The following is a 27,686-nucleotide window of genomic DNA, read 5'->3' as shown; positions in this document are numbered from 1 at the left end:
ATCACGTGGTAAACAGCCAATTTCTATTGGCTGTTTACCTTGATCAGGGATGGGCTATGTCCGAGGGATGAGCCTCACCCCCGATCGCCGCGCTGCACGCCCCCGGGGGCGCGCAGTAGAGGGGAGATCTGGGCGACGTCATATGACGGCGGCCCGGATCCTCACAACCACTTTGCCGACGTCATTTTACATGACGCGGTATGGAAGTGGTTAATAATAAAGATTTAATTTATCTGCTGTTTGTCAACATCCTCCCTTCTGTATGTATGCACAACCTAATATCTTTAGTGCCGGTCCACACTAGCGCGACTTGTCAGACGACTTGTCAGCCTGACAAGTCGCGCTCCCTCGCAGTCCATTGACCGCTACAGGACCCGTTCTAATAGGAGCGACACAAGTCGCTCCGACTTAGAAAAAGGGTCCTGTACTGCTTCGGGGCGACCTCGGGGCGACTTGCATAGATGTTCATTATGTGAAGTCCCTGCAAGTCGCTCCGAAGTCGTGGTGCATGGCAATGCACAAGTCGCCCCCGAAGTAGTACAGAGTCGTGTCGCCTTAGTGTGAACCGACTCTTAAAGGGATCGTTGCTTGTGTACACCTTATGAGCATGCCAACAATGTTGAAAATTAAAAGAGAAGTTCAACAGAGAATATTCGGGTGTAACCTGTAAGTAAGTTAGACAACCAGAACCTTCGCTAAGTGGAAGTGTGGGTTTGTTAATAAAGTTTGCAGTGGCTCTACCCAGGACAGGGCCTTTGTGACCAGAGTGGTTTTCCTTCCTGGGAACTTAACCAGTATTCTAAATAAAGTAATTGAGAGCAAATGTACTACTGCCGCCAGCAGATAAACTAAGTATATAGATGCACACCAGTATGGAAATAATACGAGGTTAATATAAAAAAATATTATTTTATTATTTATGTCCTACCCAGGACAAGGGTCTCTGTGAGCAGAGGGGATTCCTGTCAGGTCACCTGTGGCCAAGTGACAACTGCACCCTGTAGGAGGCAGGGGTGCAGCGCAAGGTAGTGAACCCGATAGCAGACTGCTGCGGATGGACCGGAACGTAAGCCCAATATTCCCCAGGGCGTGGAGTCTAAGACCCAGCAGGTGTTCACCAGAGCCTCTAGTGGTGATGATGGACTTGGCTGCAGCTGGGCCCAGGTCGTGGCCCCTGGGGTCTCCCGGGTCACGCTCCGTAGGGAGAGAAGGGAAACAGCCACTCAGGACACACGGAATGGTGATGGATAAGCCGAGGTTGGGGTAACAGGCAGACGAGGGTAACCAAGGGACAGGCCAAAGGTCAGGGTAGCAGGCAAACAGGAATATTCAGAGACCAGCCAAAGTCGCTACACAGAAAGGTAGATCAAGCACACGGCAGACAGGAAACAAGAAACAAACACTGTTGAACAGCAAAGCAGACCTGCAGTGCACTGGTTAATATAGACTTCCTGTGATGACCTGGGGTGGGGCTGAACAGGAAGGAGAGATGATAAAAAGGAACCAGAAGTGAAGTCTGGCCTCTAATACAGACATGAAGGAACAGGTAAGCCGCCAAACACTATTGCAAGTCCATGACAATTCCTTTCCTAAGATATTAACCAGTAATCTAATCAAAGTAATTGGGAGCAGGTGAACAACTGCAGCCAGCGTAGAACATTAACCATAAGTACATGTACAGTAGTAAGGAAATAATGTGTTCAATTTACTGCATTAAAAATAGTACATACAGTAGCTCACAAAAATTAGTACATCCCTCACATTTTTGTAAATGTTTTAGTCTAACTTTTCATGTGACAACACTGAAGAAATTACACTTTGCTACGATGTAAAGTAGTTAGTGTACAGCTTGTGTAACAGTGTAAATTTGCTGTCCCCTCAAAATGACTCAACACACAGCCATTGATGTCTAAATCACTGGCAACAAAAGTGAGTACACACCTAAGTAAAAATGTGCAAATTGGGCCCAATTAGCCATTTTCCCTCCTGGTGTCATGTGACCCGTTAGTGTTACAAAGTCTCAGTCGTGAATGGGGAGCAGGTGTGTTAAATTTGGTGTTATCCCTCTCACTCTCTCATACTGGTCACTGGAAGTTCAACATGGCACCTCATGGCAAAGAACTCTCTGAGGATCTGAAAAAAAGAATTGTTGCTCTACATAAAGATGGCCTAGGCTATATGAAAATTGCCAAGACCCTGAAACTGAGCTGCAGCACAGTGGCCAAGACCATACAGTGGTTTAACAGGACAGGTTCCACTCAGACCAGCAAATTGATTTGCGGGGGCTGGGGTTTCCTTCCCCCCCCCCTTTCTCCTTCTCCCCAGCCCCTGAGTGTTTCCACCATCAAGGTTCCACACTCAGATAGGCGTCTCCACCCCACTCCTGGGTCCTCCTTCAAGGTATTGCCTCATTGTCGGACATTTGCTGGCATCATATTAGATTATATCAGCATTTTAACCTTTTAATAAACTTGGCAATTTGATTCAAGAAAAGTGACTTATCTGAGCCCATTGTCATTGTTTTTGGGAGCGCCAACATACCCATCTATTTGTTCCACTCAGACCAGGCCTCACCATGGGCGACCAAAGAGTGCACGTGCTCAGCGTCATATCCAGAGGATGTCCTTGGGAAATAGATGTATGAGTGCTGCCAGCATTGCTGCAGAGGTAGAAGGGGTGGGGGGTCAGCCTGTCAGTGCTCAGACCATATGCCGCATGCTGCATCAAATTGGTCTGCACGGCTGTCGTCCCAGAAGGAAGCCTCTTCTAAAGATGATGCACAAGAAAGCCCGCAAATAGTTTGCTGAAGACAAGCAGACTAAGGATATGGATTACTGGAACCATGTCCTGTGCTCTGATGAGATAAAGAAAAATGTATTTATCAGATTGTGTCAAGCGTGTGTGGCGGCAACCAGGTGAGGAGTACAAAGACAAGTGTGTCTTGCCTACAGTAAAGCATGGTGGTGGTAGTGTCATGGTCTAGGGCTGCATGAGTGCTACGAACACTGGGGAGCTACAGTTCATTAAGGGAACCATGAATGCCAACATGTACTGTGACATACTGAAACAGAGTATGATCCCCTCCCTTCTGAGACTGGGCCGCAGGGCAGTATTACAACATGATAACGACCCCAAACACACCTCCAAGACAACCACTGCCTTGCTGAAGAAGCTGAGGGTGAAGGTGATGGACTGGCCAAGCAGGTCTCCAGACCTAGACCCTATTGAGCATCTGTGGGGCATCCTCAAAATGGAAGGTGGAGGAGCACAAGGTCTCTAACATCCACCAGCTCTGTGATGTCGTCATGGAGGAGTGGAAGAGGACTCCAGTGGCAACCTGTGAAGCTCCGGGGAACTCCATGCCCAAGAGGGTTAAGGCATTGCTGGAAAATAATGGTGGCCACACAAAATATTAACACTTTGGATCCAATTTGAACATTGTAAGTTAGGGGTGTACTCATTTTTGTTGCCAGCGGTTTAGACATTAATGGCTGTGTGTTGAGTTATTTTGAGGGGACAGCAAATGTATACTGTTGTACAAGCTATACACTCACTACTTTACATTGTAGCAAAGTGTCATTTCTTCAGTGTTGTCGCATGAAAAGATATAATAAAATATTTACAAAAATGTGAGGGACGTACTCACTTTTGTGAGATACTGTACATCCAATGTACAAACAAGTAATATCAACAAATAGCCCAGCAGGAGTCCTGGAGGAATTGTGCACATATACCTGGGCATATACTGTATAGTGATTATTAAAGGTACCCTTAGATGAATGTTGCAGCAAAGTCCAGTTGCAGAGGCCCCTTAGGATGATAATGATATGGCATCCATCTTGGTGTTAGAAACCTGAAGACAAGATCTGTGGTTATGGGGATAACCACCAGCCATTGCCCAACCAGCTTGGAACACAGCTTCTCACCAGCCAAAACCGTGGTGTGAAACTAACAGTCAGCCTGTCTACTTTGCGTCTTCCTTCCAATGTTGCCAACCATTAGTATTTTTACTGGCAGCAAGTAAAAAACTGGCACTTTTCTACTGCCAGTAAATGCCAGTGACAGGAAACATTTGCCAGTAAAAAATATGACTGTGATACTTGGCCGAGACCATCCGAGTGCCTGCCGAGTGGAGCGGCCGGAGCCTCATGTGCCAGTCTGCCAAACGGGAGCAGGGCAAGCCAGGAGTGGGACTCTCAGTGCTGTTTGGACTGGAGTAGACCGAAGGGACCACCTGACGTGGAGGGAGACTGTCACTGTGACTCAGGAGGGGGACATGTTATGTTGGTGAGGTGTCATTACCATATGTGCTGCTGCACACTGCTGTTAGTGTCACTGAAAGTCAACTTCAGGTGTATGCCTGCCCATTCTAATTTCTCGCCCTCCTGAGTCCTGTTCCTAAGCTACTTACCTACTATATTGAAAACAAAATAAGAAATATGTTTTTTGCCTTAATATCTACCTTAAATCACATTGCTAATTGCATGTACTTGTTTGTAGCCTAAATACTGAAATTTGCACCTAAAACCGTAATTTCTCTTACGTCCTCTGACAGAGGCAGCCTCTTCCAAGTTTCATCACTATTGGGTAATGGCACCCTCTGCAGGAGCATGCTAGGTAGTGAAACTTCATTAAAAAGCTTACATTAAAAAAGCTTAAAGTTGACACACCTTAGGGGCTGTCCCTCTCGACATTACCCCCAGCTTAGAGCTTACTAATCAGTTTCTTGCTGCCTAGCTCAGGAGTAGGACCTAGGATACCCTGCTGGGACACCGGTCTCAGTTTTTATTTTTCCTTGAACATTGATGATGAGCCCACCCAGTCAGGTATGTGGGTTGTCTTCGGCTCCCGCAAAGCCCAGAAGTCGGGTCAGGTTTTCCCCTGCCCCGAGCAGTTTCACGATAACGTGAACGAACAGTGGTGTCGCGTTAAGCATGTGCTGGCGGTGTCCAAGTGTTTTCAAGGCCGTTGCGGACCCGGTTTCCAATCGCTGGACGGTGTCACCTAAGGTGGACCACACTATTTCCAGGTTGAATAAATCCACAATGGTACCCGTGGAGGACTCCCGGGTGTTTAAAAAAAACGATGGACAGGCGCATGGAGTTACTTTCCCACCACGTGTACTTGGTGGCGGGCTCGCTCCTCCAGCCTGTATTCGCGTCCGTGCTGGTTTCTGGCAGAGTTTGTTCCCCCGACTCTCATCGAGCTCACAGACCAAATGGCCCAAGGCCATTGTGTACCTGTGTGATGCGGCCCTGGATGAGGCTCCCCTGGTCGCAAGATTGTCTGTGGTGGGGATTGCACTCCGCCGAATGGTGTGGCTGAAGAGCTGGTCGGCAAAAATCTGTGTCTAAAATCCCCTATTTGGGGGAACGCCTTTTTAATGACTCCTTGGATGAGATTGTCAAGGGTCTCACAGGGGGTAAGAGTACCCTCCTGCCCCAATTCCCGAAAAGTAAAAAAAAACCCTGTGCGTGGCGGGGTCCTTCTTTCAAGGCTCACCGGGGGCTTTTTCGTGCCTCCCGGCGCAGGAAAAAGGTAAACCGTTCAGAGCCTCCGGAGAGGATGAGACGGCTTGGTTGGATGAGTCCGAGCATAGCCAGTCCGGTTCAGAGGACGGTTCATCCTCTGCATGAAGGGACACCCTCACCTTCTTCGGGAGTGGGGGACAGTCTGCCTTGCCTTCCAGAACCCTGGGCATTTCTTGTTCAGGACTCATGGGTTCACAAACTAGTTTGTTCAGGGTTCAAGCCCATATTTCGGTCTCGCCCGGAAGACAGGTTCTTTTCCACCGTGTCTCCATTTATCTCCGGGATCATTTGTGGGCTCCCAGGGAGGCGGTGTGGGCTCCGCTTGCGCATGGAGTGGTGGTGCCGTTTCCTCGGCAGGAAAAGTTTTGGGGTCTTTTATTCACCTCTATTCCCAGTACCCGGAGGCTTCACCAAGGTTTGCCTGGGCTGTTAGCCTTGTTCCTGCTAGGGGGGATTTGTAACGCTCCTGCGTTTCTTATATGGTGTGGATTTTCAGCTGCAGAAATAGTTCCACGTCAGTTGTCATGTAAGAGATATGCTGAGATACCATTCCCAACCTCAATGACTCATCATGTGTGGAAGGTCTTATTTCAGCCAGTAAATACACACAATTAGCAAGCTGGTTCCTAGAGTGACTTTATATATGTGGTAACACAATGATGAAGGTTTGAGGGATAGGTTGAGTGGAGGTGGTAGGTGATAGACACTTGAAGGTGAGACAGTAGCAGATGGATGCAGGAAGGTTTAACAATGTTGTATGATAGCAGATGATAGAATAGCAGGTGGACATACAAAAGAGATCAACCCAGTGCAGAAAAGTAGCAGTAGTCTCAAGAGCTAGCAATCTAGTTTATGCAGATGTGATAAACAGTCTCTACTATGCAGAGCTAGATAGTGTAAGCTTAGTATAAGTTTATAGAGAATTCCCCTGCGGGGTACTTAGCACTATTAGCGATACAGCCGAAGGGTGGTTCAGGAAAGGCGGATGATCCAGTAGCGGGATACAGGGATCAGCGCAGCGAGGTTCCGTCAGCGAAGTAAGCTTGCAAGCATGGAAGCTTCAAGCAAGGTTAGCATCCAGATAAGGGTGTTTGACGAACACATGTGAGTGAGAGCCGACGCCTTAAATAGCTATCTAGTCCGGCGCTGAGTGATGACAGCTCCAGTCTTAAAGGTGTATGCGCACCTTTCCAAAAGTAAATGGTAGGGCGCATACACTTGTGGAAAGTGTAATTTAGGGTACCAAAGGTACCGGAACATTACAGGATTGCGATCCTCGGGTATCTAGACAAATTCCTGTTGAGAGTGGGTTATCACCCGACCCTGTTGGGTGATCTGTCGATCTTCCTTTCTGATCCATGTCCTGGAGTTCAGGGTGATCAAACTCTGCCTGCTCCTTGGACGCCTCGGCTGTACAACCTCCTGGTTCGGGTTCAGTCCGACATTGCCACGGCTGGGGCTTACATCGATCTTCAAGGGAGAACCTTGAGTGCCCGGGCGGCCAAGGAAGTGGCCGGGTTTCTGACTTGGGCGACGGCGCACGTTCCAGCTATCTCTGCTGTTCATATTCTGGGAGTGCAGAACTGACAGGCGGACTTTCTGAGTCGTCAGTCCTTGGATCAGGGGGAATGGTCCCTGCATCCAGAGGTGTTTTTGGCTCCTGTTTTTGTGTGCCTGGTGGTGGACTCCGGACGTGGATCTGTTTGCGTCTCGTCTCAACAGAAAGGTGGAAAGATTTGTGGCTACGGCTCGAGATCTTCTAGCAGACGCCGCAGATGCACTGGTGGTGCCTTGGCACCAGTACCAGCTGGTTTATGCCTTTCTCCCGATTCAACTGTTGTCCAGGTTCCTCCGCAGGTTTGCGTTGGAACAGGTACAAGTGATTCTGGTGGCCCAGACTGGCCTCGTCGGTCTTGGTGCGCAGACCTCGTAAAGATGGTCGTCAAGCCTCCCTGGCGGCTACCTCTGAGAGAAGATCTGCTGTCTCAAGGACCGATCTTCCATCCTGTTTTTTATAGTCTCTGGCTTTAACGGCATGGCGGTTGAAGGCCAGGTGTTGAGAGACAGGGTCTCTCCGATGCTGTTTTTCCTACCTTGCAGAGAGCTTGGTAGGCTACCTCCAGGAAGATTTATCATCGTACCTGGAAGGCGTACATTGCCTGGTGTGAGTCGCAAGGGTTGCATCCTCGCTCCTTTTCGGTGGCGAGGGTCCTGGCTTTCTTGCAGAAAGGTGTGGAGCAATGGTTGGCGTTGGGCACTATTAATGGTCTGGTGTCCTGCGACCCAACCAGTCTTTTCTCTCTAAGGTGGTGTCTGCCTTCCACCTTAATGGAGATATTGTTTTGCCTTCGCTTTGTGCGAAGCCTAAGCATCCCAAGGAATTTGCCTTGCATTCGTTGGTTGTGGTTTGGGCGATCAGGGTTTACCTGTTGGCCATGGAATCCTTTCGGAAGTCTGATTCCCTGTTTATCCTTCCTGAGGGACCTTGGAAGGGTTCGGCTGCGTCCTCTGCAACAATTTCTAAATGGATCAGACAGACTATTGTTAAGGCCTATTCACTCAAGGGTCAGGTTCCTCCTTTCCCTGTGAGGGCACATTCTACTAGAGCCGTGAGTGCCTCTTGGGTTTTTTTGCCATCAGGCTTCTGTGGCTCAGGTGTGTAAAGCGGCGACCTGGTCGCCTGTACACACTTTTACAAAATTAGACTAAATTGACGTGATGGCATCCTCGGATGCTTCCTTGGCCGCAAAGTTTTGTTCACTGCGGTTTGTTGAAGAGACATGTCTTTCTCTTCTTGGGGTGAATTTGTTGTTCTGGGGTTAGCTCCTGTTGGTTGAGAGTTTGTTGCCCTGTTGGCCATGTTTTGTTCTGGTCTTGTTGGCATGTTACCATTCTGTTGGTTGCGTCTTGTGCCACCCCTCACACATGCACTGCTTTAGGACGTCCCAATAGTGATGAAACTTGGAAGAGGCTGCGTCTGTCAGAGGACGTAAGAGAAAATAGAATTTTTGTAAGAACTTACCGTAAAATTCTTTTCTCTTGAGATTCTATTTTATAACTTTTGGTAAATGTCAGGAAAAACTTGGCCGTGAGATGGGTGTCATGCTGGTAAATTTCAATTTGATAGGTTGGCAACACTGCTTAGTTCCTAGTAGAGTTGAATCTGCCATGCAACCAGACCTTTAACTACCAATTGGCCATCGGAGGCCTAACCTGGCTCTACCTATGCTGGGTATTGAGCCCTGAGCTAAAACTAGCTATAGAATCACAGACCAGAAGGGAAAGTGTTAACTAAAATAACAGAGGTTGTACAGCATATAGACTATTGCAATAAACTGGTTCACCTACTAATATACTGGAAGGTGACCACTACACATATACAATAGCAAAAATCTTTCTTGCACTGTGCTTGTGACATAATAACAATAGGATGGAGATGTGACTGTCACAAGGATTCAAATACGATACAAAAGAAGGAGTTAAACCTATAGAGCATAGGAATACTTACCATGTAGTCTCTGCTTCTGATCTGGGTGAAATACAGCAGCTCCAGTGTGCATTAAGTCATTTGGCTCGGTTCTGTTTCTAGTTCTTGGAAACTCCCCTTTATAAAGATCTCACAGTCCTCCAATCAGGATTTCTGACCCAGCTATCAGGGACAGGAAAAGGAAGTACCTGTCTATAACTAACTAACTCTGGTATTAGCAGATAGGTTATTTACAAACACAAACAGTGGAGGGCAGCCAATCCTTTCCCCAGCAATGGTGGCAGCTGTGCCTGTTAGTGTTAGTGATCACCACTGACCTATGTGAAGTATTAGGAGAAACAAATATTTTGATCTATGCTTTTATCTCTATGTTTACTGCTAATTACTCCTATATGTTACTGAGGATATATTTCATCTTATGTATCTTTCTCATGGCTGTAGCAACCACCATCAGCAAGCAGAGCACAGGACAGAACCACTCCGATGAGTTCCAGTCAGGGTAAGATTGTATTGATGAAAGTTGGGTCTTTTGAAAACTGAAAGCCAAGTTTTAGTGGCGCTATTTATCTACATTTTACAAAATGGCAGGGTTGGCCACCAAATCAGCATCAGTCTCTTATTTCTGAAGTGTGAACAAACCACAGGAACACTATATTCTTTAATGCAGAAGTGGAATTTTGCAGCATGTTTCCATGGTAACTTGGTGGAATTGTTTTTACATCACTTCACTTCCTACTGTGAGTGTGGAAACCTTGCCAGAGGAAGCAAGAGCTGAGATAGCTCTTACTGAAGCACTGCTGTAACAGAGCATTGCTAATAGTACTGCTGTCTGGCTAGTGATGGACATTGATCAGATTCCAATGACTCAAGTTTATAGAAAAAAGTACTTTTTTGCCTCAAGATTTAGTCCAATTAATTTGGCATTGTACCACGTAATAGCTGTAAATACACAATATAATAGACACAAAATAAAGAGAATAAACAAGTAAAAAGAAAAGAGCAGGAATCAATTTCCCCTTTTTTGACACCCTTTATTTTTAGGTTCTCCTTTGTCTGGTCACAGCATGTCCTATAGGTAAGTGACTATGACTATTTAAAAACAAACTACAAACTAAACTACATTATTTCATTCTTTTCAATAGTAGGAGTATGGATGAACGAAAGAAAGAGAGAAATTTTAAACTTAATTACAATTACTACTTCTCTCCCTCTTATATATGGGAACTAAAAGCCGTTATTTTATATATTTTTTTGTGTTTCACCTCTTTTGGCATGGTCCACTTTTAGACACAATAAGGGTTGAGGTCAGGATTCTGTGCAGGCCAGTCAAGTTCTTTCACCCCAAACTCGCTCATCCAGGTCTTTATGGACCTTGCTTTGTGCAGTGGTGCGCAGTCATGTTGGAACAGGAAGGGGCCATCCCCAAACTGTGGATGAAATATTCCAAAATGTCTTGGTATTCTAAAGTCTTAATAGTTCCCTTCCGTGGAACTAAGGGGCCAAGCCCAACCCCTGAGAAACATGCCCACGCCATAATCCCCCCTCCACCAAATGATTTGGACCAGTACACAAAGCAAGGTCCATAAAGACATGGATGAGCGAGTTTGGGGTGGAGGAATTTGACTGGCCTGCACCTCAACCCAACAGAACACCTTTGGGATGACAGAGACTGCATGCCCAGCCTTCTCGTCGAACATCAGTCCCTGACCTTTACAAATGCGCTTCTGGAAGAAAGGTCAAACATTCCCATATAAACCTTGTGGACAGCTTTCCCAGAAGAGTTGAAGCTGTTATAGCTGCAAAAGGTGGGCCAACTGAATATTGAACCCTACGGACTAAAGGGCCGTACACACTTGATGAAAATCGGACGAAATATCCTCCGATTTTTCTCTCTCATGCTCGCGTTCACAACCGTTTTTAGTTGACAGTGCATAAATGTTCACGAAATTTCTCGTCCGATTTTTGTTTTTTTTGTTGACGTTTTGTTCGTAGAGTGTGATGTAAGTACGTATACGTGTGACCCCCGAGGCCACGCCTTCCTTCTTCCGGATGTGACGTGGCTTTTGCTCGAAACATTAGTGGAACTGCGCCTCGGATTTTTCAGAATCTTCGAGATTTATCACCTTTTTCGTTATACAACGATCTTGGAAGATGGAGATCGAAACATCCGAGACCCTTGCTATACTTGGTCTTGGAGTCCTGGCTATCCAAAGGCAGCAGAAAGGGAAGATGAAGAAGAGGGGAGCATGGTGCAAGAGGTGGCTGCTGAACCGTGACCAGTTCTCTCATATGTCACTACTGAGGGAATTGAAAGAGAACAATCCTGATGACTTCAGGAACTATTTACGGATGACTGACGAGTGCTTCCAAGTACTCCTGAGTGCAGTGCGGCCATACATCCAAAAGCAGAATACTATTCTGCGGAAGGCTATCACTGCTGAACAGCGATTAATAGCCACCTTGCGTTACCTGGCCACAGGCAGAAGCTTACAGGATCTAAAGTTCACGACAGGCATCTCTCCGCAAGCCCTTGGAGTTATAATACCTGAAACCTGTAATGCCGTCATCCAAGTCCTCCAGGAAGAATACATAAAGGTATATATACATATATACATGTATTTTAGACTAAATTGATAATTGTTGAGTATGCCTGTTCAATTTGCAAAAACCTAAAAACATATGTATTGATCCTAAAAATGTTTATATTTTTTGTTTTTTGTATGTTATCAGTTCCCTACAACTGCAGAGGATTGGAAGGAGATCGGAGTCCGATTTAACCAGCAGTGGAACTTTCCGAACTGTGGAGGAGCTGTGGACGGTAAACATGTTCGAATTAGCCCTCCCCCAAAATCGGGTTCCTATTATTATAACTACAAGGGCATTTTTAGTATAATTTTGATGGCTGTGGTAAATTCCAACTATGAATTTATATATCTGGACATCGGGAAGAACGGTCGTAATTCGGATGCCGGGGTTATTGATCAGACCGAATTTTATAAAAGGTTGGTGAACGGAAATCTAAATTTGCCTGCACCTGAGGATAACATTGAAAAATTGAATTTCATATTCGTGGCAGATGACGCCTTTGCACTCTCGGAAAATGTATTAAAACCATTCCCTATGCGCAATCTCACACGAGAACAGCGAATATTCAATTATCGACTGTCTCCGGCTAGGCGTGTAGTGGAGAACACCTTTGGAATTATGGCAAATCAGTTTCGGATTTTCCTGACTACCATCAACCTGGCCATATACAAAGTGAACAATCTTGTTCTGTGTTGCTGTATTCTACATAACTTTCTTCTGAGACATGCAGCTAAATACATTTCTGCGCATCAATTTGATGAGGATCCAGCAAGGGCAGGGAACACATCTGGCGAACAGGAGCATGAACATCTGGATGTCATGACACCCATTGGCATGGGCCGTTCTGGACTAGCCACTCAAAAACAAAACAGGCTAAACTACATTAATTATTTAAATGGGGTTGGTGCAGTGGAGTGGCAAAATAACATGTAACCGTCAGGATGTGCATATTCCTTAAACTGTTATTGTTTCCCTATTATAATTACCCAGCAGAAATTGTTGTTTTTCATGTTATATGCCTGTTGCATCACATAGTTTGTTACATTTTTACAGTTCATTTAATATTTTTTCTTGTTCAGAGTGTTATAATTTAATAATAAATATTTTTGTATATTGATACACACGTCATGATTCTCTTGTCTTCTAGATTTGCATCTAGACATACCAATTCATTGATCAGTTAACATAAGCCTATTGACCATAAAAGACCATATCTGATGTTCAAATAATTAGACAGAAACTGTACTTCCAGTAACAGAAAAATATACTTTATTGCTACATTTTTACATAACCAAAAACATAGTATAATGATAAAGTGGGCATCATTTCCCTGGTGCAAATTGTTTCATTAATTTGTTAACATTTTCAAACATTAAAGTGTCTACAAAGTGCTATATAGTACAGTAACGTTGTGCAATGTCATCTTGAATTCACCTCTAATATTATAAGAAAAGTGAACACTTTTTATTAGGCAAACAATGTCATTTTTACATAATTACAGTACGTAGGAGTGTCATTGTCTTCCATCTTGATTCCAGGTGAGGAGATAGTTGCACAATATAAATTAACCTTACTTTTACTAAGATTAATGAAATATACTAATGGAGGGGGGTGGGAGGGTATTTAAGGGAAGGGGATGTACTGGGTTTGGCAGACAACTGTATCCCTGTGTCAGAGCACAATATTGGAGATGATTATCTCTGTGAAAACATGCATATAACTTCAAAAAATTCTATGCAGCCTGCAAAAAATATAACAGACCTCATAGAATTACTGTGGAAGGTCAATGACATGTTTAAAACAAAAAAACAACATTATTACACAATTTTCCACAGGACCCACAGTGATGGGCACTGATCAGTATGTCATGCTGGGACTTGTAGTCCTGTGAATGGACCTGCCAAGGTTTGCAAGTTCCAGCATGAACCCCTCAGAGCTGAGGACATGACAGCACCCAAACTAGTGAAAGGCTATAAGTCCCAGCCTGAGGCCCTGAGATTTTTGTTTCACTAGTTGGGGGGGGGGGGGGGGGGGTCAGGTCTTCAGTTCCGTTGAATTTTACAAAGTATGTCGATAAAGTCCTGCAATTTTTGACTTAAAACTTTAGCTGCATCCCTTATTTTTTCTAATTCGTGACAGCAGTGGAACAAATCCATGGTCAGTCGTGCAATGGTTCCACTATCCACACCGCGGCCTGTAATAATAAAGACATTTATCAAACCAAAATTGTTGTAACGATAATGTTCATTATATATGTACAATACATGTGTAGGAGACATACTCACTGTCATGTATTCTTGAAGAAACATGAGCGTCAACATTTTCTCCATACAAGCTCACATCTAGATTGGGAATGTCATCTTGGATGTCAATCGCAGAATCAGGGTATGTTGAATGTATATTATCTTCATTCGCAGTGGTTGTGCCCACACCTTATTATACAGAAAAGCAAAAGTTTACAGGGGGTGTTGTTGACCTTTTTTGTTTCTAATATAATACTCAACTTTTCTAAAAAAAATGGCTGAGAGACTTGTGAACAATAGCATAGAGAGACAGTTTTTAATTATATTAAATACTGTATAATTAAACCCACCTGTGCATGACAGATCTTTGCTGGCAATGTTCTCCAGTGCTTCCTCTTCAAATTGTAGATCTTGTATACTAGTTGTATCCATTGTCTTTGAACTATCCTCATCACTGACATCTACCTGTACGACTGTAGATTATAAAAAATGACATTAACTGTAGTATTCTGCACGGCGAAAAAAATGTGATTGTACACTTTTTAGAAATCCACATTATTTTCTCTTTCTCTCTCTCTCTAATATATATATACAGAATATATTTGTATATATATATATATATATTTCTCTTACGTCCTCCGACAGTCGCCGCCTCTTCATATTCATCACAATGGGGTATTAGACTTTGCTCCGAAGGAGTAGCTAGGCAACAGAATATGTTAACATTAAAGCTTTTAACATATCCCACCCACAGGGGGTGGTCCCCTCAGTCAATACCCTCCTACTTCCTGCAACCATATCTCAGTTTCAATGTCTAGCTTGTCAGGAGTAGCTGGATCTCTCTATGCTGGGGCTTTTTGCCTCAGCCTTTCTCTTCTTTTTTGATTTTTGTTTGAGTTTTTTCTCTCTCTTTACTTAGCTGTTCTTTTTGTCAGCATTAGTTAGTTCTTCTGATGAAGAGGATTCGTGCGGGCTGGGTCTCGGGCTGATCCCCCTGGTCGCAGGTCGTGGGTCAGTGGCTTCCCAGCCTGCCGTCGAGCGTTCAGCCAGGTAACGCTCCTGGCGCAGTGAACGACCCATCCCTGTTCGGTGCAGGGATGATTGGTGAGGTGGCTACCTCAATGGACGTTGTGCGGTTTCTTAACCCCGATTTTGTGCGTCCTGGATGCGACTCTCCCTGCCTCATGTGCAGCGGCTTGTTCGCCTGTGCGGGTTCCCCATGCCATTATGAGGTAAGTGTGTCTATGTGGGGACCTGTCTGTCGGGGGAGGTGTCAGTCTGGGACTGTGTAACCTGCCTCTGTTCACACTGTTTGTCTCCCTATCGCTCTGGCTGCATGCTGTGGGCTGCAGGGGGGGGGGCTGTGTGGCACTGTCTGTGTCAGCCTGTGTACAGTGTGAAGGGCTGTGTGCTGTGGGGCATGTTTTTGTCATGTTTGGGGCACGATACAGCGATCGCTGCGGCGATCCGCCATGTTTTTTACATGGGTGGTGTTCTATGCATCACAGTAGTGGGGGAGCGGCGGTTTCGGCGCCAAACGGTGCCATTTTGCCTGCGCTCGCTCCAGCCGCATGTTTTCGCTGCGGGCGGCCATTTTCTTGTAGCCTTCCATAGGCTTTAATAGAGCGCCCTGATTGCATCACTTCCTCTTTCCTGGGTGCACCGATCGAGGCGGCAGCAGCAGCAGGGGTCTCCTCAGGTTTTATCCTTCTGTTCCTTCCTATATCCATTGCCTGTGTTCAGTTTTATCCCTGTGGGGGTCTCATTGTGCTTGTGTGTGTGTGTGCGGTGGGCTGCGCTCGCCGCGCTTGTTAAAGGGGCAGTTAACCCTTTATTCTCCGGCATATTTTTTTGGGGCAAATGGATTCTCAGGAGGGCAAATTTCCTGCCACCTTGGTGGGCAGCCAGGGGACTGCTGTTTCCCCCCCAGGGGGGGATTTAGCCGAAGTGGTGGCTAACCTTGCTGCTCAGGTGCAGATGCTGGTGGCTGCTCAATCCACTAAAAGACCCAGAGTTTCTATTTCCTCTGATTCTGAGGGTGAAGGTGATGGGGCTGCTATGGCTGGGGTCTCCTTATCAGGGTCCCGTTCCTCCCTGGATCTCGTGGGGTCCGAGGTGGAGGCTGAGGTTGAAGGGGTTGATAATTCTCCCCCTGGCTCGCCTGAAGAGCTTGCAATCATGGATGAATTGGTTGCTTCTATAAAACAAACGCTGCGTTTGCAGGATGAACTGTGTCCTCCCGCTGCCTTGGCCGCTTATGGGACGCAGAAAAGACGCAAGACATCGCAGGTCTTTCCCTGCACTGATGATTTTCAGCGCGCTGTTAAGGAACAATGGCGCAATTTACGCAAACCTTTTGCTGTGCCAAGTAGGTTCAGGCTGCGTTATCCTTTCACGCCTGCCACTGATGAACGGTGGTGTGTGCCACCCCCGGTGGATCACGCCATTGCGGTTTTGAACAAATTCACTGCGATTCCTGCAGAGGATACCCCGGTGTTCCGAGATGCCACGGATAGGAGAATGGAGTCTCTTGCCCGTCATACTTATTCTGTTACGGGTTCGATGCTTAAAGCTCTGTTTGCCTCTCTTATGGCAGCCCAGGCTGTCGCAAGTTGGACGCAGGTGCTTAGGCGCGTCCTAGTGGCTGATTCGGCCTCGCCGGCGACATTGGATATGGTGGATCAAATCCATCAGGGTGTCATGTACCTGTGTGATGCGGACTTGGACTTAGTGCCGTTGGCTGCACGTGTACAAAGCGTGGCGGTGTTGTCTCGCCGCCTGGTTTGGTTGAAGTGTTGGTCGGTGGACCAATCTTCGCGCAAGACCTTAGCCAATCTGCCTTATGATGGATCTCGCCTTTTTGGGGAGTCCTTGGATACGTTGATTAAGGGGATCACGGGCGGTAAGAGCACGCTCTTGCCCCACTTCCCCAAGGCTAAGGGGGCTCCTGGTAAGAAGCATACTAATTTTCGGCCTCCTCAGGGGTCCTTTCGTGCCTTTCGGTCGCACTACAAGGGCAAACCGTTCAAGGGTCAAGGCTCCCAAAAGAAGCCGTGGTCTGGTAAACAGAAGTCCGGTCAGTCCGGACCCTCTACCCATAACAGTGCGGCCTGAAGGGGCGCCCTCACCCAGTTCTGGGGTGGGGGGACGCTTGCTCTTTTTTCTTCAACCCTGGCTGGCCCGCGTGCGGGACCGGTGGGTTCAGGAAATCGTTCGATCTGGCTACAAGATCGAGTTTCTCTCTCGGCCGGAGAGCAGATTCTTTCCCTCAAATCTTCAGCTGTCTCCGGAGCGTTTGCGGGACCTGCACTTAGCGGTGCGGGACCTGAGGGCTCAGGGAGTGGTGGTTCCGGTGCCTCATCGGGACAGATTTCGGGGGTTTTATTCCAATCTGTTCACTGTGCCCAGAAAGGAGGGCAAGGTTCGTCCAATTCTGGACTTAAAGGCTTTGAACCGCTTTGTGCGGGTTCGCAAGTTCCGCATGGAGTCCCTGCGGTCGGTGGTGGCTTCCCTGGTTCCGGGGGAATTCATGGCCTCCATCGATCTGAAGGATGCGTACCTTCACATCCCGATTTTCGAGGGTCACCAGAGGTTCCTTCGATTCGCCATTGCGGAGGATCATTACCAATTTGTGGCGTTGCCTTTTGGTCTCGCCTCGGCTCCTCGGGTTTTCACCAAGGTGCTTGCTCCCCTTCTGGCTTTGTTGAGAGCTCAGGGCATCTCTGTCCTGGGGTATCTGGACGACATTCTGGTTCGGTCTGCGTCCAGCCATGGTCTGGAAAAGGACCTGTCCGTCACGATGCAAACTCTACAGGAGTTTGGTTGGACGATAAATTTTTCAAAGTCGACGCTGAGTCCGTCGGTTCGTCTTCCCTACCTGGGAATGATCCTGGACTCGATCCAGGCGAAGGTCTTCCTGCCGGAAGACAAGCTCAGGACTCTTCAGGAGGAAGTCAGGTCCCTCAGGGACAGTCCGTGCTCGTCCCTCCGGACGTGCATGAGATGTCTGGGATTGATGGTCTCGGCTTTCAAGGCGATTCCCTTCGCCCAGTTTCACACACGGGTTCACCAGGCGGAGATCCTGTCCAAGTGGGACGGGCGACCCCAATCTCTGGATCTTCTAATTTCGTTGAGCCTTCGCACCAGAAGGGATCTTCTGTGGTGGCTCCAGTCCCCGATTATATCGGGGGGCAAGTCCTTTCGTCCTATCTCATGGACAGTGATCACCACGGATGCCAGCCTGTCGGGCTGGGGTGGTGTTCTGGGCGTTCTGTCCGCCCAGGGAACTTGGTCGGAGGGGGAGTCCTCCCTTTCGATCAACATTCTGGAATTGCGTGCGATAAATCTCTGCCTTCGTCGCTGGACGGACCGACTGCAGGGCTGTCCGGTTCGGGTGCAGACGGACAATGCCACGGCGGTGGCCTACATCAACCACCAAGGGGGCACCAGGAGTGCCCGAGCGGCTCGGGAAGTGGCCGACATTCTGTCTTGGGCCGAGACTCATGTCCCGGCGATAACGGCAGTTCACATTCCGGGGGTGGAGAACTGGCAGGCGGACTATCTGAGTCGCCAGACCCTGGATCAGGGGGAATGGTCTCTCCACCCGGCTGTCTTCCAGATGTTGTGCGCGAAGTGGGGTCTTCCAGATGTGGACCTGTTCGCGTCTCGTCTGAACAACAAGGTGAGAAGGTTCGTGGCAAGGACGCGCGACCCTCGGGCAGACGCATCAGACGCGTTGGTAGCCCCGTGGCATCAGTACAGACTGATGTATGCGTTTCCACCAATTCAATTGCTGTCCAGGTTTCGCCGGTCCTGGTACGCAGACCTCGTGAATCTGGCGGTCGACGCCCCATGGCGTCTACCTCTTCGAGACGATCTCCTGTCTCAGGGCCCGATATTCCATCCTGCTTTACAGTCGCTGGCTTTGACGGCCTGGCTGTTGAGACCGAGGTCCTGAAGGATAGGGGTCTCTCCCCTGAGGTCATTCACACTTTGATCAACGCGAGGAAACCTTCCTCAGGGAAGGTCTATTACCGTACTTGGAAGGCCTATTTTGCCTGGTGTGAGTCCAGGGGGTTTTCACCTCGCACGTACTCGGTTTCTCGAGTGTTGTCCTTCCTTCAAACGGGTGTCGACCAGCGTTTGGAGCTGGCTACGGTCAACGTCCTGTGGCTTCTAACTCCTTGGTTGCCACTTTTGTTCAAGGAGTGCGGCATCTGGTCCCTCCTAGGAGGGAACCTCTGCCTCCTTGGGACTTGAATCTCGTTCTATCTGTGTTACAACGTGCTCCCTTTGAACAGATCAGGGAGATCTCGTTGTCCATGTTGTCCAAAAAGGTCGCCTTTTTGGTGGCGATCACTTCGGCTCGCAGAGTGTCGGAGCTGGCGGCTTTGTCCTGCAAGTCTCCGTATCTGGTCATTCACTTGGATAAGGTGGTCTTGCGACCTAATCCTTCTTTTCTTCCGAAGCAAGTTTCGGCATTCCATCTCAATGAGGATATTGTCTTGCCTTCGCTGTGCGCGAAGCCTAAACATCCGAAGGAGGTGAGGTTGCACTCTTTGGATGTTGTTCGGGCGATAAGGGTTTACCTTAAATCGACTGAGTCTTTTCGCAAGTCGGATTCTTTGTTTGTTCTTCCGGAGGGTCCTCGGAAGGGTATGGCGGCGTCGGCTTCTACCATCGCCAAATGGATCAGACAGACCATTGAACAGGCATATGCTTTGCAGGGGAAAGTTCCTCCTGTGCCTGTGAAGGCGCACTCTACTAGATGTCTGAGTACGTCTTGGGCCTGTCGTCATGGGGCTTCTGTGGCCCAGGTGTGTAAGGCGGCGACCTGGTCGACCGTACACACTTTCACAAAATTCTACAGAGTAGATGTTCAGGCATCGGCAGATGCTTCCTTTGGCCGCAAGGTTCCTAGTGCGGCAGTTCCTTAGGGTCCTTTTGTTTTGGACCCCTGGCTGTTGGGATACGTTTTTATCCCTGGGTTATTTGTTTTTTCCTGGGTTGTTGCTCCTGTTGAGCAAGTTTTTTTCCTGTTGCCCAGCTGGTGTCCTTCCTTTGGTAAGGTTCCTTTCTTTGATGTGGAGACTGCGTTGCCTTACGGCGCGGCTGCGTTTTCCCTCCCCTCATGTTTGCACTGCTTTGGGACGTCCCCATTGTGACGAATATGAAGAGGTGGCGACTGTCGGAGGACGTAAGAGAAAACGGAATTTTTGTAAAATCTTACCTGTAAAATTCCTTTCTCTGAGTCCTCCGACAGTCGCCGCCCCCGCCCCTCTTTTGGGGTTTGGTTGTATACTCTACTGCTATTCCACTGAAACTGAGATATGGTTGCAGGAAGTAGGAGGGTATTGACTGAGGGGACCACCCCCTGTGGGTGGGATATGTTAAAAGCTTTAATGTTAACATATTCTGTTGCCTAGCTACTCCTTCGGAGCAAAGTCTAATACCCCATTGTGACGAATATGAAGAGGCGACGACTGTCGGAGGACTCAGAGAAAGGAATTTTACAGGTAAGATTTTACAAAAATTCCGTTATATATATATATATATACATACATAGTTATATACATAGATCTTTTTACATATATGTCAAATATGCAATGTTCATTGGATAGGACACAAATACATTATGTGCACCTACCTGTACTGCTCTGAAGGGTGTCTGAGTCCATGTTTTCAATTATTATCTTTGAACCAGTGGCGCCGCCCCCCTACCCCTAAAAAAAACAAAAAAAAAAGAAAAAAAAAAAAAACAAAACGAACAAATAAAGTTGTACAAAAAAAAAAAATTGGGTTCGCCGGCCTCGCCTGAAGGAACTGGTGGCTGGGGGGGGGTGGGGTTACGTCCCAGAAGAGGCGCCGATTGGCTGCCTTCTGGGGGGTAGGGGGGTAACCTGGGCGCAAGTCTTTGCGATTGGACACCCCCACTTTCTGATATCCTGGCTGTGATTGGTCCAGTCTACAGCCTGGACCAATCATCATCCAGGATATCGCTGACGTCGCAATGGGGGCGGTGCCGGTGCGTGCGTCAGTCACTCACCGTTACCGCCGCTCAGAGAAAAGGAGAGGCCGCCCGCCGGTTCCCGCCGCCGAGACGAGGGAGAAGGACCCGCCGCAGAAGAGGAGGAAGAAGCTGAGCCGTGCCGCCGCCAGGTAAGTTTGAAGGGAGCACGCACGCTGGTCTCTGCATCGATTGGGGTACAATGCTGTGGGCACTCTGCAATAATTGGGGTACAATGCTGGCACTCTGCAATCATTGGGGTACAATGCTGGCTCTCTGCAATCATTGGGGTACAATGCTGGCACTCTGCAATCATTGGGGGACAATGCTGGCACTCTGCAATCATTGGGGGACAAAGCTGTGGTGCTCTGCAATCATTGGGGGACAATGCTGGCACTCTGCAATAGTTGGGGGACAAAGCTGTGGCGCTCTGCAATCATTGGGGGACAATGCTGGCACTCTGCAATAATTGGGGGACAATGCTGTGGCGCTCTGCAATCATTGGGGGACAATGCTGTGGCGCTCTGCAATCATTGGGGGACAATGCTGTGGCGCTCTGCAATCATTGGGGGACAATGCTGTGGTGCTCTGCAATAATTTGGGGACAATGCTGTGGTACTCTGCAATAATTGGGGTACAATGCTGGCACTCTGCAATAATTGGGGGACAATGCTGTGGCGCTCTGCAATCATTGGGGGACAATGCTGTAGCGCTCTGCAATAATTGGGGGACAATGCTGTGGCGCTCTGCAATAATTGGGGTACAATGCTGTGGCGCTCTGCAATCATTGGGGGACAATGCTGTGGTGCTCTGCAATCATTGGGGGAAAATGCTGTGGTGCTCTGCAATCATTGGGGGACAATGCTGTGGCGCTCTGCAATCATTGGGGGACAATGCTGTGGCGCTCTGCAATCATTGGGGGACAATGCTGTGGCCACTCTGCAATCATTGGGGTACAATGCTGTGGGCACTCTGCAATCATTGGGATACAATACTGTGGCACTCTGCAATCATTGGGGTACAATGCTGTGGGCACTCTGCAATCATTGGGGGACAATGCTGTGGCGCTCTGCAATCATTGGGGGACAATGCTGTGGCGCTCTGCAACCATTGGGGTACAATGCTGTGGGCACTCTGCAATCATTGGGGGACAATGCTGTGGCGCTCTGCAATCATTGGGGGACAATGCTGTGGCGCTCTGCAATCATTGGGGGACAATGCTGTGGCGCTCTGCAATCATTGGGGGACAATGCTGTGGCGCTCTGCAATCATTGGGGGACAATGCTGTGGCGCTCTGCAATCATTGGGGTACAATGCTGTGGCACTCTGCAGTGATTGGGGTACAATGCTGTGGCGCTCTGCAATCATTGGGGTACAATGCTGTGGCACTCTGCAATCATTGGGGTACAATGCTGTGGCGCTCTGCAGTGATTGGGGACAATGCTGTGGCGCTCTGCATTGAAAGGGGCTCGCACGCTGAACTCTGCATTGTGGGGGCACAGCACAGTGTTCATTGCATTGAAGGGGGCACAGCACAGTTGCATTGAAGGGGGCATGCACGCTGAACTCTGCATTGTTGGGGCACAGCACAGAGTTCATTGCATTGAAGGGGGCACAGTGTTTATTGCATTGAAGGGGGCACAGCACAGTGTTTATTGCATTGAAGGGGGCACAGCACAGTGTTCATTGCATTGTGGGGGCACAGCACAGTGTTCATTGCATTGAAGGGGGCACAGCACAGTGTTTATTGCATTGAAGGGGGCACAGCACAGTGTTTATTGCATTGAAGGGGGCATAGCACAGTGTTCATTGCATTGAAGGGGCACAGCACAGTGTTTATTGCATTGAAGGGGGCATAGCACAGTGTTCATTGCATTGAAGGGGGCACAGCACAGTGTTTATTGCATTGAAGGGGGCACAGCACAGTGTTTATTGCATTGAAGGGGGCACAGCACAGTGTTTATTGCATTGAAGGGGGCATAGCACAGTGTTCATTGCATTGAAGGGGGCACAGAACAGTGTTTATTGCATTGAAGGGGGCACAGCACAGTGTTCATTGCATTGAAGGGGGCACAGCACAGTGTTTATTGCATTGAAGGGGGCACATCACAGTGTTTATTGCATTGAAGGGGGCACAGCAGTGTTTATTGCATTGAAGGGGGCACAGCACAGTGTTTATTGCATTGAAGGGGGCACAGAACAGTGTTTATTGCATTGAAGGGGGCACAGCACAGTGTTCATTGCATTGAAGGGGGCACAGCACAGTGTTTATTGCATTGAAGGGGGCACAGCACAGTGTTTATTGCATTGAAGGGGGCACAGCACAGTGTTTATTGCATTGAAGGGGGCATGCACGCTGAACTCTGCATTGTTGGGGCACAGCACAGTGTTCATTGCATTGAAGGGGGCATAGCACAGTGTTCATTGCATTGAAGGGGGCACAGAACAGTGTTTATTGCATTGAAGGGGGCACAGCACAGTGTTTATTGCATTGAAGGGGGCACAGCACATTGTTCATTGCATTGAAGGGGGCACAGCACAGTTGCATTGAAGGGGGCATGCACGCTGAACTCTGCATTGTGGGGGCACAGCACAGTGTTTATTGCATTGAAGGGGGCATAGCACAGTGTTCATTGCATTGAAGGGGGCACAGCACAATGTTCATTGCATTGAAGGGGTCACGCACGCTGAACTCTGCATTAAAGGGGGCATGTACACTGGTCTCTGCATTGAAAGGGGGCATGTACGCTGGTCACTGCATTGAAAGGGGGCATATACCATCTCCTGTACCATGACCTGTGACATGCCTATACCATATCTGTGCCATGCCTATACCATTACCTGTGCCATGCCTGTACCATCACCTATGCCATGCCTGTACCATCACCTATGCCATGCCTATACCATCACCTGTGCCATGCCTGTACCATCACCTGTGCCATGCCTGTACCATCACCTGTGCCATGCCTATACCATCACCTGTGCCATGCCTATACCATCACCTGTGCCATGCCTGTACCATGACTTCAAAGTCACGCAATTTTTTACTGCGTTTTTTGACGCGAAGCAATACCTATTACATTTTTCTTTTTGCGCCCCCCCCCCCCCCCCCAAAAATTTTGAGCACCAGCCGCCACTGCTTTGAACACTGCTCACTTTTCCCATTTGTGCTGTTATCATATCTTTTCCTAGATATTTTCCGTTTAGAAAGGTGCTTCTTGATTTTTCCTACAAAGAAGAACATGTCATGTCAATTCTGTATGCTTACAACAGGTGCACAGCAGGTGCACAGTTCAACCACATTGCAAAAAACATAAGATTGAAAAGCCACAATACTTACTTTTCTTTAGGATTTTGTGGATACTTGCAAGCTTCTCAGGTTCTCAATGTTTGAGATCTGACCATCTCTTTCTGACTTGCTCTTTGGATCTTTCAACCCCACACTTCTTTTGCAGAATTTGCAAAATTTTCGTAAGAATCTGGTCCTTTCTGGCGTTTGCTTTGAGGTAGTTCTTCAACCGTCCATCATAATCGTATTTTTCTAGCAGGTGCACCATCTCCACCATTTCTTCACTGCTCATGGCTGTTGCCTTTGCTCTACCTGCTTGGTTGCTGCTCTTGCGGCCTTCTCCGGTGTCCTCCATCTTTCCTGTAGCCCTGTGTCGCAGATGGCGTCTGGCGGGCACATACCGACTCCGCGTGATATGGAAGGGCGGAGCCGCACACAGAACGCACGAGATGTTGGTCATGAACCTTTTTTAACCTGAACTTTCGCCATTGTTCCCAAAGTTCTCCTGGAAAGTTCCTCTATACTACGGAAGTCTCTTTTTGAAACTGATTTTTCTTTGTGATACAGATTTTTCCCCATCACCAAAGTTCATCCACCGCAGAATCTTGGCTGTACGAACAAAGGTAAATTCATTTCTTTACCAGAATATTCTTTGTAGTGTATATGCTATTACAAACGATGGTTGACATTCTTTTTGTATGTTGCAGGTGACAGATATGGCAGACAAGTTCACCTCACCTTCTTTCTTGCCCCAATTTATTGAGGAGTACCAAAAGATGTCCTGCTTATGGAAAATAAAATCTAAGGAATATTCGAACAGGGTTCTTAAAAATGAGGCTTTGGGAAAGCTGGTGGAGCTGTGCAAAACCATAAGTCCTAATGCAGACATTAACTATGTGAAGAATAAAATTTCCAATCTGCGCACTGTGTTCAAAAAGGAATTGAACAAGATCAAGGATTCCGGAGCTGGGGCAGATGACATCTACGTGCCAAGAGTCAGAGTCACCTGAACTGTTTAGGGAAGACAATGAGGAGATACCGCTCACACAAGAGCCATCATTGACCCAGGAGTTCTCAGGGACGGCGGTAAGTTTTTTTTTTCAATGTGAAATTTCTAATGACATTAGTTAAATGACAAAAGATGTTTATATGTTTTTTCTCATTATCATCTCTAGGACAGCGATACTGTCATGCCCACACCTCGCTTGCCTGCAGCAAAGAGGAAACGTAAAAATGTTGAGGATGCTACAACATTTTTGAGTCAGGCGTCTGCAGCTCTAAACAAAAAATATGACGCTGCAGATGCATTTGGTTTACTGACTGCCAATAAACTGCGAAGCATGTCTGAGGAGCAAAGACAAATGGTGGAGTGCCTTTTATTGAACGTTCTCAACAAAGGTGTAAGAGGTAATATTACCAACAACACTTGTGTGTCTGAGTACATGGCTCCTACTCCACCTCCACCTCCAACTCCAGCCTCACCTCTGCCAACATCACATTGGCGCTATCCTGGACCAGATGGACATAATAACTCATCATGGCCCCAGGATTACCGATACACAAATTTATGATTTTAGTTACATTTTAAAATTAGGGTTTTTTTGCTACTTTGCATTTGCACTTTTTTAATTATTTGTGTTCTGGTAAGTTTTTATATGAATTTATTTATTTCCATTTCCTGTTGAGATGGGTAGTGTTCAATGTTTTGTTGATTTTGTTTAAATAAAAAAATACTTATTTCATATATTAAGCCCCGGTTCACACTAGGGCGACCTGTGAGGCGACCTGGTCGCCTCACAGGTCGCCGCAGGTCGCCTCCCATAGGAAAGCTGCGGACCCGTTCTAATAGGAGCGAAACAAGTCGCTCTGACCTAGAAAAAGGGTCCGGAGCTTCTTTGGGGCGACCAGGAGGCGACCGCCATAGACTTAAATTTTATGATGTCTGTGGCGGCCGCTCCGAGGTCGCGGCGCGCTGCTCGCACCGCGACCTCGGAGGTCGCCCCTGAAAGTAGCGTCGCTCCTATGTGAACCGGCGCTAATAGTTGTGTTTTTATTTATCCAACACACATACGTGGTAATATAATATCATGTAACAACATTAGTGTATAGCAGTGGTCATCAAACTATGGCCCTCCAGTTGTTCAGGAACTACAATTCCCATCATGCCTAGTCATATCTGTGAATGTCAGAGTTTTACAATGCCTCATGGGATGTGTAGTTCTGCAACAGCTGGAGGGCCGTAGTTTGAGGATCCCTGGTGTATAGAATATACACACCCCTTGTAGACTGAATACACATGTATTGAAACTAATGAATTGGCAATACACATGCAAAGACAATGGATATGTAAATTCTTCACAACACTGTAGTTTTCTCTATGCTGACATATACACATTGCTGTATAGAATACACATCCCCTGTAAACTGAATAAACATGTAATATAACTATGAATTGCTATACACATACAAAGTCAAGTACAACGAAGATAGATATGAATTATCCATTTTAGTTGTTTTTTTTTCTGATAAACTTCAGGGTTGTCAGTAACTTCCGATCATGCGCGGTCTTTCGTAGCCGATTTTTCCCGGACGTGCTGTGTACACATTAAACGAAAATTGGTTGTGCTGAAGACAGCCGAAAAAAATTTTGGTGTTTGTCCCTCCGTTTTTTTTCGTTGAAAATGTCGGGATCGGCTGCTGAAAGTTGTGTACACACTAGGTGAAAATCGGACGATTTCACATCGGGCGGGAATTTTCGGCAGATTTTCTACTAGTGTGTACCCTGCTTTAGACTAGGATGCCATTAAAGTTCATGTGCGTGTAAAGGCAGACATCCTAATACTTTTGACAATATAGTGTATATACAGTGTATTTTTAGGGTAATGACTCAGGTATTTGCATGAAAGTATATCTATAGCTAAAACTTTTTATTTTTAGTTTTGGACAAAGTAGGGAAGGGTTAGAATCCCAGTCAGTTTAGTTTTATTGTTTTTTGCTGTTTGTATCCCATTCCCATTTAGGTGATTTCCTTTCATTTTCTGTCCTAAAAAAAAAGCAACGGGAAGTAAGAGGAAATATTTTACTTTCCTGTAAATGCAATAGGATGTAAGAGGAAATATTTAGGAGGGTGAATCTGTTTAGCTGGACTGAGTGTTAACACCCCTGCTCAGTTGTCTTTCGCTTAACTGCTCAAACCCTCCCAATTTCCTGTTTTGTACAACATAGAGACCCATTGATCTGTGGTCAAAAATAAGACTTGAAAGGAATAATTAGACTACTTAAGGCCCCTTTCACACGGGTCCGCATTCCGTTGCGGATCGTTCTCTGCTCAGCGGGGATCGATCCGCCGATCCCTGCTGAGCCGGCGGATGACAGCTCCGTCTCCGCACTGTGTGCGGAGCGGGAGGTGTCAGAGCCCCGCTGCTCTCTATGGGGAATCGGATGAGAGCAGACTGCCTGTCCGCCCTCATCCGATCCCATTCGATCCCATCCCCAGGATGGATGGAAAATAGGGTTTCCATCCGTCCAGATTTCACGGACAGGA

At 47.3% G+C, this 27,686-nt stretch overlaps 1 protein-coding gene across 1 annotated transcript in view; it reads left to right on the top strand.

The window, feature by feature from the left end:
- The window catches only part of RNF212B (ring finger protein 212B), a gene marked incomplete at both ends in the record, with an annotated part of 247,258 nt that overhangs the window by 184,499 nt on the left and 35,073 nt on the right, over positions 1-27,686 (top strand). The window contains 2 exons of the mRNA XM_082243294.1: positions 9,460-9,517; positions 10,060-10,093. Coding sequence (XP_082099420.1) covers positions 9,460-9,517; positions 10,060-10,093 — 92 coding nt within the window. The remainder of the gene's footprint in view (positions 1-9,459; positions 9,518-10,059; positions 10,094-27,686) is intronic.

Source organism: Pelophylax lessonae (genome assembly GCF_965119305.1).
Source record: "Pelophylax lessonae genome assembly, chromosome: 1".
In the NCBI taxonomy this organism is placed as follows: Eukaryota; Metazoa; Chordata; class Amphibia; order Anura; family Ranidae; genus Pelophylax; species Pelophylax lessonae.
This window is presented reverse-complemented; position numbering and strand designations above follow the sequence as displayed.